This window comes from Centruroides sculpturatus, unplaced genomic scaffold (assembly GCF_000671375.1).
Source record: "Centruroides sculpturatus isolate CEXI.00-Female unplaced genomic scaffold, Cexi_2.0 scaffold17, whole genome shotgun sequence".
In the NCBI taxonomy this organism is placed as follows: Eukaryota; Metazoa; Arthropoda; class Arachnida; order Scorpiones; family Buthidae; genus Centruroides; species Centruroides sculpturatus.
In genome coordinates this window covers 1,267,086-1,281,568 of record NW_019384462.1, presented here as the reverse complement: position 1 = coordinate 1,281,568, position 14,483 = coordinate 1,267,086, and the positions used below count along the sequence as shown (strand labels likewise).

General features: G+C 28.6%; 1 protein-coding gene across 2 annotated transcripts in view; it reads left to right on the top strand.

Annotated features, from left to right (window-relative positions):
• Positions 1-356: 356 nt before the first annotated feature.
• The window catches only part of LOC111620900 (NEDD4 family-interacting protein 2-like), a 92,466-nt gene continuing 78,339 nt past the window's right edge, over positions 357-14,483 (top strand). Inside the window, exons 1-2 of one of the 2 annotated variants that reach the window (XM_023362923.1) lie at positions 357-575; positions 13,036-13,171. In XM_023362923.1, the coding sequence (XP_023218691.1) occupies positions 549-575; positions 13,036-13,171 (163 nt within the window). In that variant the 5' untranslated portion in view covers positions 357-548. Of the gene's footprint in view, positions 576-13,029; positions 13,172-14,483 lie in introns of both variants that reach the window. The other variant, XM_023362922.1, reaches the window with a different exon arrangement.

Genomic DNA, 14,483 nt, shown 5'->3' with positions numbered 1-14,483 from the left:
GACTAGCTATAAATTACCTTTATTATTCTAACATACCAGAAAATTTATTTAACTTTTCGAGTTTTCTCCCTCTTCCTCCTCCTCCTCCTCCTTCTCCTTCTCCTCTTCCTCCTCTTCAGCAATTTAATATTGCAAATTTGGAGTTGAACTTTCTAAGATTATTTTTGATGTATGTAACGTATTATTCATTCTAAAAAAATCGAAAATTATTTAAATATTATGTTTCCTCATCATTCAAGTCTTGCTACTTTTTAATATTTNTCTTGAAATAAAATATACTTATTTTTATATAAGAAGATGCAATAAATAATTATAACGAAGTGATATCATTTAAACGTAAATAATCGTAACTGTGACGTAAATCGCCAGCAGACATTTAACCATCGTTTACAGTCGCCATTTTATTGTGAATTTATATAAGTGAAATTGTCGATTAATGTCGTTTATTTAACAAAAATTATTCATGTGATCATTTCTTATCGATTATAGAACGTAAAATATAAATAAAATAGCAAATTTAATCGATAGAATTAATATTATAACTCAAAATGGATAGACCCGTTCGTTATCAAACGGTGAGTTTCATTTTCCTTTTACGGAAGAAGAAAAAAAAATGGTTTACAAAAATATTAATCGATAAATTCTTGTATTTTAATAGTTACTCGATGCTCTAGATTTAATTAATTACAGAAATTCTGATTCAATGTTGCGTAAGATCGTGTGAATGAATGATGTGTCCTCCTCCATCAAAGCCTGATTGATAAATTAATTGCGATGCTAATTTCTATTGTTTTATCCATTTAAATACTGAAATTGATTATTTAAAACTGTGACGTAGTTAAACTTACAATTGTGACGCAATGAAATTTACAACTTGTATTTAGTTTAAAATCATTTGTAAGAATTTACTTTTATATAAATTGCCTATATACATAAATTACAGGGTAATTTCTAATAAATTCTTTAAACTGTATAATATCTGTACTCGATCACCTCTTTTTCTCATTTTAATTGTTGGGAGTAAGTGTAAGATTGCACGGGAACACTCCACAAAGATATATATATATATATATATGTATATGTATGTATATGGACTTTATTAATTCTAGAGTATTTTGCAGTAAAGTAATAGGTAGAATATTTTATCGCATATTGTTTTTGAGGGTAATTCTGTAATGTTTATGGAAATAGGCAATGCTGTCGTTTACGTCAGTCGACATCAACCGGTGTAGATATTAAGTAGATGGATACGAGAAGCAAATTATAATAATCTTGATGTAGTTTCGACAGTTGGAATGCCTTTTCCGAAACTTGGGTGTCGTCGTGAGTTTGGAAAAAGGCATTCCGATAGTTAGAACTACGGTGGTTAATTAAAGACCATTATTTGTTCCAAAATCTTACTCGTAATGCAAAATACTCATTAAGCGAAACAGTTTCTCTCGTATAAATTAATGTAAAATACGATAATGCGTTCCATGCCGAAAAAATACTCAAATCTTTTATGCATAATGTTTATTAAAAGAAAATTATTGTTAATGAGCGTGAATCATTTTCATCTTTTCTTCTAGCATGGAATGAACCAACCGGAATGCGAATTCAATTTGCAGAAAACAAAAAAATTGAAAAAATTTCATAAACAACCAAAAGATATGCCAAATTCTTGGGGCTATGTAAAGGCTATAATTAAATGTTAGAAATTGATTAATTTGACTAGAGGTAGGCAGTTATGCTGTCGTCTCGTATTAAATTTAATAATTACAGTCGACCTACCTATAACACTGTTGATTATTCTGTTTTATATGAATTCCATGTTGTACGAGTCACTTAGATTTTACAAATACATGAGCCGTTCATAGTCCGGCACACGTATTAATTTTTAATTTAGACATTTCTAAAATTTAATTTGGAATTGGTCATTAAATTTAATACAAGATGGAAGCATAATTTCTAGTCAAATTAATTAATTTATACTATTTATATATAGTTTTTTACATAGCCTCAAGAATTTGGCATATTGTTTGACGTGTTTATTATATAACAGGCTATGGTTGTTGATGTTTATGTACAATTTTGGAAAAATGTGTGATCACGAGTGACACTAAGATGCTAGCCGAACAAGTGCTAAACATAGAACTTTGGCATGTGCACAATCCGGGACTTCCCCTTTTCTCGTCACTCATTATGCGAAATTTCACTTGTTAAGCAAGTTATTTTTTTATAATTTGTTTTGCTTGTTATTCAAAGTGCTCATTAAGTGAGGTGCCACTGTATGTCAAATATCTATGTAGAAAAAACTAAATAGATATTTTTAATAATGATTAAAGCATGTTTTGAACTGGTTTATCATTTATGAGTTAAAGAATATTCTCATATAAACATTTACAGACAGTTATATATATATATTAGGTTTTTTATACTAATTTTATAATAATGATTTTAAAGATTTGCAGTCAATGTTGACTGATATAAACTTCAGGATTACCCTCAAATATATTTTTAAAACATTTACATGGTAATATAGTGAACTGCAACTAGTATTTTCTCTTATTCTGATTGCCTAGCAATGGAGAAAGCAGTAGTTTCTCCTTTGCAAAATAGAGAATTAACAGTAAGAGTATACATAATATAGGATAAATATGCATACTTTTATCATTTATTATAATTTGTTTGAGAGATTTATTTTGATATTTTTCCTTATTGGCTGTATATTTCAGATTCTTTGGTTAGTGCAAGTAGGATGATATTGCTTTGTTTGTTGAGGTTAATCAACATGCTACAGCTGATTTAGTTGACCTCATTTCTGTTTCTAATATGTTTATATGGAGAGTTAACCTCAATCGAGTCTTTGAACCCGATTAACTTCTATTGTTAACAGAATGGAATTAGTCGATCCTGATCGATATTCTAATAACTGGGTTATTTTAACACCTTTTCTACAACTGAGTTAATCTTCCTTAAGTGGATTAGTGACGTGAGTCACAGCATTAGACCACTGCTGGAATTAACAACTGGAAGAATGACATCACATTAACCTAAATCAAGAAATATTTATGCACATTATGCCAAAGAATTGACAAGAAATTACTGTATATCGGCATCAGCTTGACTTTATTGGTAGAAAAAAAAGTAATATTTTCATTATTGTATTCAATATTCTCTTCAGACTAGCCTTAAAGTCAAGCTGACACCTATAGTTATTTTCTTGTCAATTATTTAACCTAAATCAAGGTTGTCAACCTATTGCATTCTGTATAAACACCATCTTAACTTATGTTCTAGTTATTCCTTGTTAACTTAATAACTTTCTCCATGTAAACAGTATAAAGGGTGTGAGCTTGACTTACTATGGGGATGAGGAGTTTGGCATATTCACATTAGACCATTTATGAAAAATTTCTGACTATTATATTAATTTTGATGCCTTGGTGATAAGAATCTACAACTCAGTTTTTGCCAAAGTTAACATTTTTACACAACATATTCGAATTACGTAGTTAAACTAAATTACGGAGGATATTTACGTCATGATCTACGTGAAATCAATTGATTATTTATTCGGATATTTTTCAAATATTTTACATATTTTCAATTTTAACGCAACATATTCGAATTACGTAGTTAAACTAAATTACGGAGGATATTAACATTTTTAGAAAAGCTTCTTAAAAATTATTAAATTTAAAAACCGTATGGAAGCTGGAAATATTTCTAATTAATGTCTGACGTCATAATTCACTTCTGGATGCAAATTGATATGGATCTCATAAAAATTACATCATATGATTTTTGAATAGGTAGAGATAAGATCAATTGATTAACTGATATATTTAAACTTACTGCTAATATTTTAAAAGATATGATACCTTTTTTTCTTCAGTGGAAATAAATGAGAACTAACAAAAAATGATTTAAGAGTTTCTGTCATTAAACTTTCACATCAGTTATATATTTTTCATTTAAAATAATTTCGCATTTGTATACTAATAAATTTAATGTATTATTGTCATATCTTAACATGAATTGATTGTTTAATACAATTACTGTTTTATGACTGAAATATTTGTGTTTTTTCAAACCTTGAGAGCCTCACCATTTGTTTGCTCTGAAGTTTACACTAAATAGTATTTCAAGCAATAAGAATTAGAGTAATGAGGTATAAGTGTAAATTTTTAAAGTTAAATATAAAAATCATATGAGTTGCCATGCAAAATTATGTTTAGTGATTCAAACACAAAAAGATTTTTGAATATTTAAGGAAGAACATTATTTAGTGCACCATTCCATCAGAGTACAACACTACATGTGCCGGTACTTACAACACAAATTAGAACAAAACAAATTATAAAGATACAAAATATGCATATAAACATAAAAATTAAAGCTGATAAAAAGCAAGTATTTATAAACAATTCTGATATTTTTTACAAAATTAAGAAAGGCTTGTAGTATGGCTTGTGAATTAAAAGAGTGGACATGACCACTAGCCCTAGAGGCTGTAATTCCATTCATAACATGAATCTATATGTTATATCAAAGACAGTCATAAACAAGATATGTTACTGTTTCCCATTTGCCTAAGTCACAGGAGCCAAAAGAAGTTTCTGCCAGGTTAAAAGCTACCAGATAAACATTAAAATTTTCATGCTGTCAGTAATTGAGCAACGTTATAATATTTAAGGAATATCTATTTAAATATTTTAAATAGATGTTATATTGAAGGAACTTGTTTAACAATAAAACAGAAGTTTGAATAATTAAGCTAATTTGTTAAAATTTTATTTAAAAAATCAATAAGTCTAGATTTTGATGCTTTCTGGTTCATCAGAAATAAAGAAAAAGTTTCTTAATAATTTTTTGAATTTACAGTAGTTTAAAATGTTAATTTGAAAAAATTTCTGTATATCGTGTTTTCTGGATTTGTGTTAATGTAAGTGATAACAGCTGATAACATCAATTAACAAATTTATGTACTGTACTGTCTACAGGGTGTGTCAATAAAAGTAGTAGTAGTAGTAGTAGTAGTAGTATGACAATGAAGTTCTATGATATTAAAAGTTAGTTTTATTGTGAAAGCAAGGTTTTTTACACAAATTAGATATTAACTAGTCAGTCTAGATGATTTTTTATCTTGATCAAATTGTACAGTACACCAACAATGCTAAATGCTTGAATCTATATTTGAATTACTCGACGGTACTTCAAATGTTGTCCTACTACTATTGTTGAACCCTGTATATAGGAATTGGTTGCATAGCCCGATCGTGCCAGATATCTGTACTGTTTTACTTCCAATATAGACTAGTCCTTTACAAACATAAACTTTTTTTGGGTTAGATTATAATTAATACATTTTGATTAGTATCAAAATGCTGTTAATTATAGTCAAGTTCATTATTATTAAAATGATCATTACTGAAATCATTATAAAAATTTTTTAAATTATAATATATACAAAATGATTTTGACTTGCATTTTTTATTATGGTAAATGTAATGTGCGTTACAATGCTATTAGTAATAACCAGTTTGGCATGGAATAAATGTAGTGCTTATTCACATGGAATATTTTAATCTATTTTTAGAAGAAAATAATTTTTTTTACTGTTTATACATGATTTAATATTTAAAATGATTTTTCTAGCAGTATTGATTGTTAAAAATTGTTTGGTTTCAAATATCTTGTTACTTGAGCACTAGTATTAGCTAAATTCTGATCAAATGTTATTTTCAACCTTTGTATTTTACATCATATATTTCCAATAATGAGATAATATCTGATAAATAGAATATTATTTGTCATTTTGTTGTTGTTGTAACACAAATTTAAGAAAAATTTTCTTTCCTGTTTAGCAAATAATGGCTACTAGAGTGGCATTTGAAAATATTTAGAAGTGTCGTTCTTATATATTGATTTATATTAGAACAATAATTCACTCAAAGCAATTATAAGTCAAGTATAATAAAACAATTTGGTATTTTTTGTAGGAATATTTTTCAAAGATTGCAGTTTCTGTCAATAAATATTTATAAAATAAGGCAAAACAAATAAAAATATTTTCTATAATTTGATAAAAACATAATTTTTGAATTCTAAACAGAATGTAAAAAGTATCCCACCCTAATAATTTTAAACTGTGTGTTAATAATTAATAGTAATGCTACCAAAGTAAGACTTTCCATTTGTAATATCTGTTTTATGCAACTTATTTTGATATTTTGAATGTCCTTGTAGGCTATATCTAGTATTTGTAAGCAACAGGTACTATACAATGCAGACAATGAATTTTTTTTAAAGATCTGTTAATTTTTCACTCTAGCCACCAGTTATTTTATATACTTTTTCCTCCAGATCAAGGTCATATTCTTCATTTTCATATATTTATATGAATAAGTATTGCATTGCTTTCTTGAGTATCTTTAATTTGGTTACCTTTTCTTGAAAAATGACAAATTTGATTGAAACTAGGTTCAAACTAATATTGATTTCAAAAACAGGGAAAAAAAGACACTTAAAATAATCAATCTCTTGTAGTTATTTTTAGTTTATTTTTACTAGATTGATCATAGCAAATACAGTCGATATTATTACAAGGGATATACATTTCCCCCAACTTTTGATGTGCCAGGAAAAAAATGAACAGTGAAGATCAAAACTGTTTTATTTACAAAAGTTAGATACACTTTTCAGCTATTTTTCTATGTAATTGCTGTTTTGATTTAGGCATTTAATCATACCATGGTATCAGCTTGTCTATACTCTTGTTAAAGAAGGTTGCTGCCAGTTCGTCTAGCCAACCCTTCAAGCTGGACTTTAACTCCTTGTTAATTTGAAAAAGCCATTGCTTCAAGTGAGTAAACAAACTGTATGGTGGATGATCAAACACTTCACATTTGAACTTCTGAAGGAGTTCAAATGTCTGTACTGTAATATGAGGCCAAACATCAAAGTATTGACCAGACTTAGCGCCAAGCAATTTCCATTTGTTTACTCACTCAAAGTAGTGGTTAGAAGGGCAGAGATTTGAAGGGTTGACTAACTTGTAAGTGACTTGACAGCAACCTTCTTTGATGAGATAGCTGAAAAGTGTGAGTAACTTCTGTAAATAAATAGTTTTGATCTTCACTGTTTCCCCCTTCTTCTTTTTTCCTGGCACATTGGAGGTTAGGAAAAAAATAGTCTTTTATAACTCTGCTATTATTTTAATCTTATTTATGTACTAAAAATCAAAATTAAAAGAAGTCAAATTAAAATACTTCTTCAGAGTCAGTTGTATTTAAAAACATTGAGTATATTGAAAATAAACGTATGTACAGTTACAATTAAAGTTCACATATAAGAATTACAAACATTAGATATTAACAAAGTTCAAAGTAATCATCAACTGCTACAGGTTCGTCGGAAAAGCACCTTGCGACGCACAAATTCAAAGTCTACAACAACACAACAAGATGAGACGATCTACTAAGACAGCTCCGGCAACTAAGGTCAACGTGAGTTCGTTCTACGAGACCAAAGCGAACTAAACTTCCCGCCGGAACTTCACTGCTTTTATAGGATTGAAGCTACATTGAACTCCACCAATCAGCATCTACCAGCTGTATAAGACGTCCGCCGATCGTCCGATGTTTCTTAACCAATCAGTGGTCGAGTTTTCAAATGTTCTGATCGCCGTTTCCATGGCGATAACGGTCAAAAGGCGGGAAAACCGCGCGCTAGACGATTTTTATTCCCGACAAAAGATATAATCGGGTGGCCAGGTAATTAGGGACAGACCATCCATGGAAAATTTCTAGAGTTCTTCACTCATCCAGATTTAATCTTTTGTTTCATCAGCAGTAGGCCAACACCTTTAACCACCTTGGCCATATGGACATTGTGGTTAAGGAGTGCATTATATAGATCAACACTATAATCAGCACTAAGAGCATGCCATTGTATGTGCAGAAAGTGATACTATTAACAAATAGAATAGTACAGTTAATTTCTAGATTTTGCTAATTATATATAAATCAAGTAATTTGTGTTTTTAATGTTTTCATAAAGGTTTACTTTAGTACAAATAATAATTATAACTTAACTTGAATTATTACATCTTTGGAATCTTTGGATTATTTTTTTTTATGATAAAATGAAAACTGTAGTTGTCAAGAGTGAATGAGTGATGCAAGTGATTGAAAATGCAAATATCATTAAAAAAATTTAATCTAATAAAGTTAATTTTTTTCATTAGTAAAATTAAAAATGGAGTTCCTAATTGGTTAGCACTTGTTAATTATAAAATTCATGCTGTGGTATTGCATCAAATATATCAAATTGCATAGAAGTATAAATTTAATTAAATTGTTGTAAGAAGTATAAATTTTCTCCTCTAATGTACTTCCCTATTATAGATTTTTACATATCAGTTTTGTTCTCTGAAAATATAGAATGTTCAGTCATTTCAGTGATATCAGTAGTAACTGTTAAATTCCAAGATGGATAGTAGTATGGTTGATAGCCAATTTTATATAGTCCTTGACTTGACAGAATAACATTGTAAGTTGAACATAAAAATAACAGTGATAATTGGATATAATTCTGAACATTGTGTGTAAGTGTATATATTGTAATTGATTAATGTATATACAAATTTTAATACAATACAGCAGTGATGTTTTAGGTATATTGAATTTTAAACCAGTATTTAGCATTTTTATTAATAAAGATTGACAGAAATTTGATACTTAACCATATTTAAAAGAACCAAAAATCATAGGTTACTGAAAGAGTATTGTAAAGGTTTTGTTTGATGTACTGTACTTAGTCCATTGATCCACTTATTGAGAAGTTAATTTTGATATCTTTGTATGAAACTAATTTTGTTTTTATTCATAATAATTTAATTATTGTATTTATTATTAATTCTCTTTAAGCTTATTATAAATAAAAGTTAAAATGATTAGGTCCTATCTGGATTGAGCAACTCTGCAAGTAAGTTCCATTTTTGGTTTTTTTGAAGCAAAGTAAATCTGAACAGTAGCGATCTACTAGCCAACAAAAATCTTAATTCCAAGTTTATTTTAAAAAGTGCTACCTGTTTATGAATTTATTAGAGTTATATCTAATATACATTTTGATACAGTTTGAGTGAATGCAATGAAACTTTTTAGGGACCATTCTCTCATCTGACTCTTTTGGTCAAATTAAATTCACCCTCCCACCTGCAACAGGCTCTGTCTGACAAGCTGGATATTGACATTTGAATAGGAAAATTACTAATACAAAACTACCAGCAAACACAAAATATGATTCTAGGTATTTTCAAACATGCCAAATTTAAATATTTGGTCCATTTTTTATGAAATTTGCTTCATTGGCTAATTATCCTTTCATATTCAGCCATGAATGATATATTAGAGTTAACATTAGAAAAATTTGGATGTCTCGAATTATCTTCTAGTGTAGGTGGAAGTCAATGACTATTTTTTATTGGAAAACATCAATTCTCGTCTACATGGCCAGTGAAGTTGTGCCATTTTGTACCATTTAATAACACATTTTTAGCCAGCACAAAATTACTTGCGGGTTTTCCAAGTGTAAATCTTTGGTCCATTTGTTTCAAGTCTGATTGTTCATTTGTTTTTATATTTGAATCAAGAATACAAAATAAAAAATTTCCCAGACAATGCTAGGTAACTTTGCTAATAGTAGTAGTAGTAAATAAAAATGTTGTCATAAAATTTTTTTAGAAAAATAACAATTGAGTTTTTGAGATTAAAATTTATTGTATTTACTAGCATCTTAGAATATTATTAATAGAGGTGGACTAATATCTCTTTTCTCAAATCAGAATATTAACCAGATCTAAAATATTTGAATTTTATGAATACTCTAATATCCCAAATACTTAGCAAATTGAATTACCATATCTTTTCTAGCCTATATATATTTCAAGACACTTTTTTTGAACGGCAAAAAAAAAAATAGAAACAATAGCACCAGGAATTGAGTTGTGAAATTTTTAAGCAAGTGGTTGAAGTGAGCAAAGCAAGCAGGGAAGGTTGGGTAGTGTCAGGAGGGTTTAGGAAAGGAAGTAGAGAAGTTGGGAGTTTGGCTGATTATCTACAAATTCTGTTGTTATTCACAAGTCTGTCAATTTGTGAATAATACTCATAAATTTCTCAATAAGTTGATGCCCCTAATAGGTCTATAACTTATTTAGTTTAGTTAATAAATATTAAATAAATTATTAACTTGTTTTATTTATTTAAATATATCAGCATTAATAAAGTAAAACAAAAAAAGTAAAATGGAAAACAATTTTATAAATACAGTGCTAAGAAATGGGACTTAAAATTTTGACACTTAAGTTTTATAGTAGTAATAGTAAATAAAGATACTACTGTTTTTTTTTAGATACTGTTAGCTTAACTACAATAGATTAATAAGTAACTATTTTCATTCTCAAATGCAGATTTTTATTTATGAAAGGAAGCATTCAAACACATTTGAATTTAGTCTGGTTTTTTCTTCTTGTCATAAATTCAACCAGAATTGCTAGAGGCACTCTCTGTACGTATGTATATTGGAGGTATTTGAGTATTTGTAGATAGAATTGGTCCATATCTAGTAGTTTTGTTTTTTTAATGTTTAACACAATGGAAAGCTTAAAATGACAGCTGTACATTCAATACACGAGTAAATTAAACCACCTGAGTATTGTTTGGCTTATAAATTTGTTTTAAATTTAGATTATTTATTTATATGTATATTTTATATATGTAAATAATCTATGTTTGCTGATCAATTAGTAATAAACAAGAAATAAAACATTTATCATTAATTGTCTACTCGGATACAACTTATTATTAGGACCTTATACTGATGTTTTTGGATATTGACACAAAGATGTATTAGTTTAATCTGAACTCTTAATAAAAATGATATTATGCAATTTTGTATTTAAATTCTTTCGAAATATAATTTCGTTGTACATTGTATTATGATGCGAATTTACTAATGTTGTAGTAATAATGTTGATGAGGGGCATGTTAGCCCGAAACACGTGTAACGTGTGTACAGGAAAAATTATTACAGGTGATATAATAAAGAAATTTTTTTTCTGACGCAGATCTCATCTTTATGTCAATATCCAAAAATACCAGTATAATGTCCTAATAATAAGTTGTGTCAGAGTAGACAATTAATGACAAATTAGAATTAAGGACTGTAAGGCACATTATTGTAATGTATATATAAGGCATATATGTAAGGCAAATAGACTAATGTCATATTATTGTTCCAATGTATTGGACAGGATTAAAGAGATTGACAGAATTAAGGAAGTAGCTTCAAATTTGAGTTACTGCAAAAGTACAATTGAAGGGCTAATAAAAAGTTATGAAAGAGGCAAGAAGTTAAGAACCGGAACAGTTCAATTTAAGATCACCAAATTTACATATAATAAAAACTTCAAGGACATCATGAAGCAAATTTCAGACAAAAAACCGCTCAAAAATTGTTTACAAAAGAGGTCCTAATTTATACAGTATTCTTAGAAACGATAAGGACAAGCTTAAAAAAGAAGAAACAGCGGGCGTGTATAAAATTCCATTTGAAAACCAACAGCTAGGAATTATGAAGGACTATATTGGAGTCACTAGATGGAATTTGGCTATTAGACTTAAAGAACACAAATATGACATTAGTAAAGGGCATTGTACCACGGTTTTGTCAAATATGGCACATGTAGAAGCTTCAGTAGTTAAATGGAATGAAGCGTCTATTCTCAAGACGTTGCGGTCCCCATCGTTGGCTTTGCAACATGAAAAAATTGAAATTTATAAGAGTAAATTAAGGGAAGGTTGTATCAATGCAAGGGATGCTGATGGTTTAGCCTCAGCATGGAAGTTCTTTGTAAAAGAAAAGTTAAAACACAAATTCTTAGTTCATAGCTGCCTTTATAATGTGATGCTTTTTGATGTGTATTTTTATGAATTTAATCATTTTTGTGCGTTTAATCTTTTAGGTTTATTTTTGTTTTTAGTTTTATACCGCCTTATTTTATTATTTATATTAATATGACTTCAATCTATTTATTATAGTTATTTTGTATAGTGATTGGTTAATTTATTTTACTTTTAATTTTGAATTTGTAATGTTCGAAAGTTCCGTTTTAACACAATTTTCAAAAGTGTTCGATAACTTGTCACCTGATGATGGCCTATTCCATTAGGCTGAAAACGTTTGTGTATTAATAAATATTTCTCAGCATTATAAGGTGTTGAATATTTTATTAAATGAAGATAACTTTATATAAATTTTTTTTAAGGCTAAAATGCAGATACTGTAAATTTTCAGTATTTGAGGCTTATGCTATGAAAGAGTTATACTTATAGAAAAGGAAGATTTAATAAACAAAGAATGAGAGTAGGAAGTGAAAATACAGATTTTGACATTTTCGAAAATAATATATTGTTAAAATAGCAATAAAATACACCAATCAAAATCTTGACAGTCCAGTAAATAATTTTACAATTACATTACACAAAGTTACATTAAATTATTTCCTGGAACATCAAGGTTTCATGGTTTAATTCGATTGGTGTACATAGTTATCGATCCAGTTATTGGAAAGAAGTTAATTTCGTTCAGCAATAAAATAATCTGTCAGAATAAATTATATGGTTTTTCTAATAATATAAAATGCAAATGAGATCAGATTACTCCAATAGGTTTAATGAAAGAATAATGATAAATGACTATATCATTTGATCATTTAATTATCTTAGATTATAATTAAAGTTTTGATGGAAAATAATTAAGCTTTTTGGATAGTTTGCAAACATTTTTTTAATTTGAATGACTTTAGAAAATATTCTTTTAATTTATAGAATTGATGGAAATTGAGTAAATGATGATCAAAATATTGATTAGTTATGTTGATTTATTTTATACATGTTCATTATATGATATACATGCAAAAATATGAATATAATATGATAATTTGATTTTAAGGAATAAAGTTATAAATCCGTTATTTATGACCAGTTACAGCAGGAAGAGGAACCAGTTCCGCCACAGGGAATTCCACCTCCCGAATATGAAGATGCAAGTGGAGCAGCAGTTGCTTCTCATTCTGATAATGCTAATATGGATCAGCAGGCATCGGCTTCGTATAACAGTGACAATGGTAAATTTTTTCTTTTGATATAAATAACATTTTGCCAAATTTTAAATTTATTTTCTAAATCTGTTTATATTCCATACTTAATATAATGATCTTTGCATTTTTTAAATTTTAAATGGCAACAAATATTAAACAATCATTATATATAGTTTGTAATATGCTGTGTATATTCTGTGTTGTATAAAGAAGTTATTAACTTGATGAAAGTGGCACTTTTCTAAAATTGTAAACTTTCAAAATAATGGGTTGTTTGTTAAATTTGTTAAAATAATATCTCTGAATAGCAAAGCATACACAATAACATGCAAGATCTTCTGCTGTTATTAAATATGAATGGTAAAGTGTTTTCTCATATATATTCTAAATGAATACAATAACTTATTGCATAATAGATATAACCAATTTGACAATTACTTTAAATATCAAACATCTGGGTTTTTTTTTGTGTGTGTGTGGAACGTAGATAGTTAGGCCATCATCTCTTGTTAAATTAATTAAATTTATTTATTTTGTAATCAACATGGGAGGTCTGCAGAAAATATTCTGGGCAAGCAAAGCTTGGAGACAAATAATTACATCAATAAATTTTTTATTGTGTGAGATCCGAATAGCCCCTGGGTCTAAATAATAATTTAAAAATAAAATTAAGTTTTGTAGAAAAATATTCTTTCGTTTTGGTGAGAAATTAACAGTTTTCTAACGTGGGAAAACTGATAAAACAGTCACTTCCTTTAACGGAAACTGAAGCATCCTTTGTTTTTCCCTTATCTGTTACAAATCTCACCACCATGAGAACTGACGACCCATCATTTATTCCCCTTTTCATCCGTTCATGTGAAAGAAATCAAACAGGCTGATTGGTCGCTAATCAAGAGATATAGTCGAAGTTTAGCAGAATTTGAGGAGTACGTCAGGAGCTCTCACAGAGGAGAGAAGCATCCTATATTGTCTCCATAAGGCCAACGCCTTTAGTGAAGAGTACGCCAGAAGATCAGAGATGTGATCGACGAAGTCCATATTTGTCTCTCGCTAAGTCAACGTCTATAGTGGAGACCTAGTTACTATAATAATAAGTTAAAATAGTAAAATGAAGAAATATTTTATTAGGTGCCTATCAAGACTTCTCCAGGAAGTCAGAGAACTTTATCAATGAAGTACCTTCGTCTAAATACAGAAGAAGATAAAGTCAACTAAACAGGTTGTATGTTTCAAATGAATGTGTGAGCTCTCACTCTCTCGACATTGTATAAGTTATGTGAGTCCGTCTCTCTCTCTCGAGCGTTTAACTTGATATATTAGTTGTCTCAATCGATTG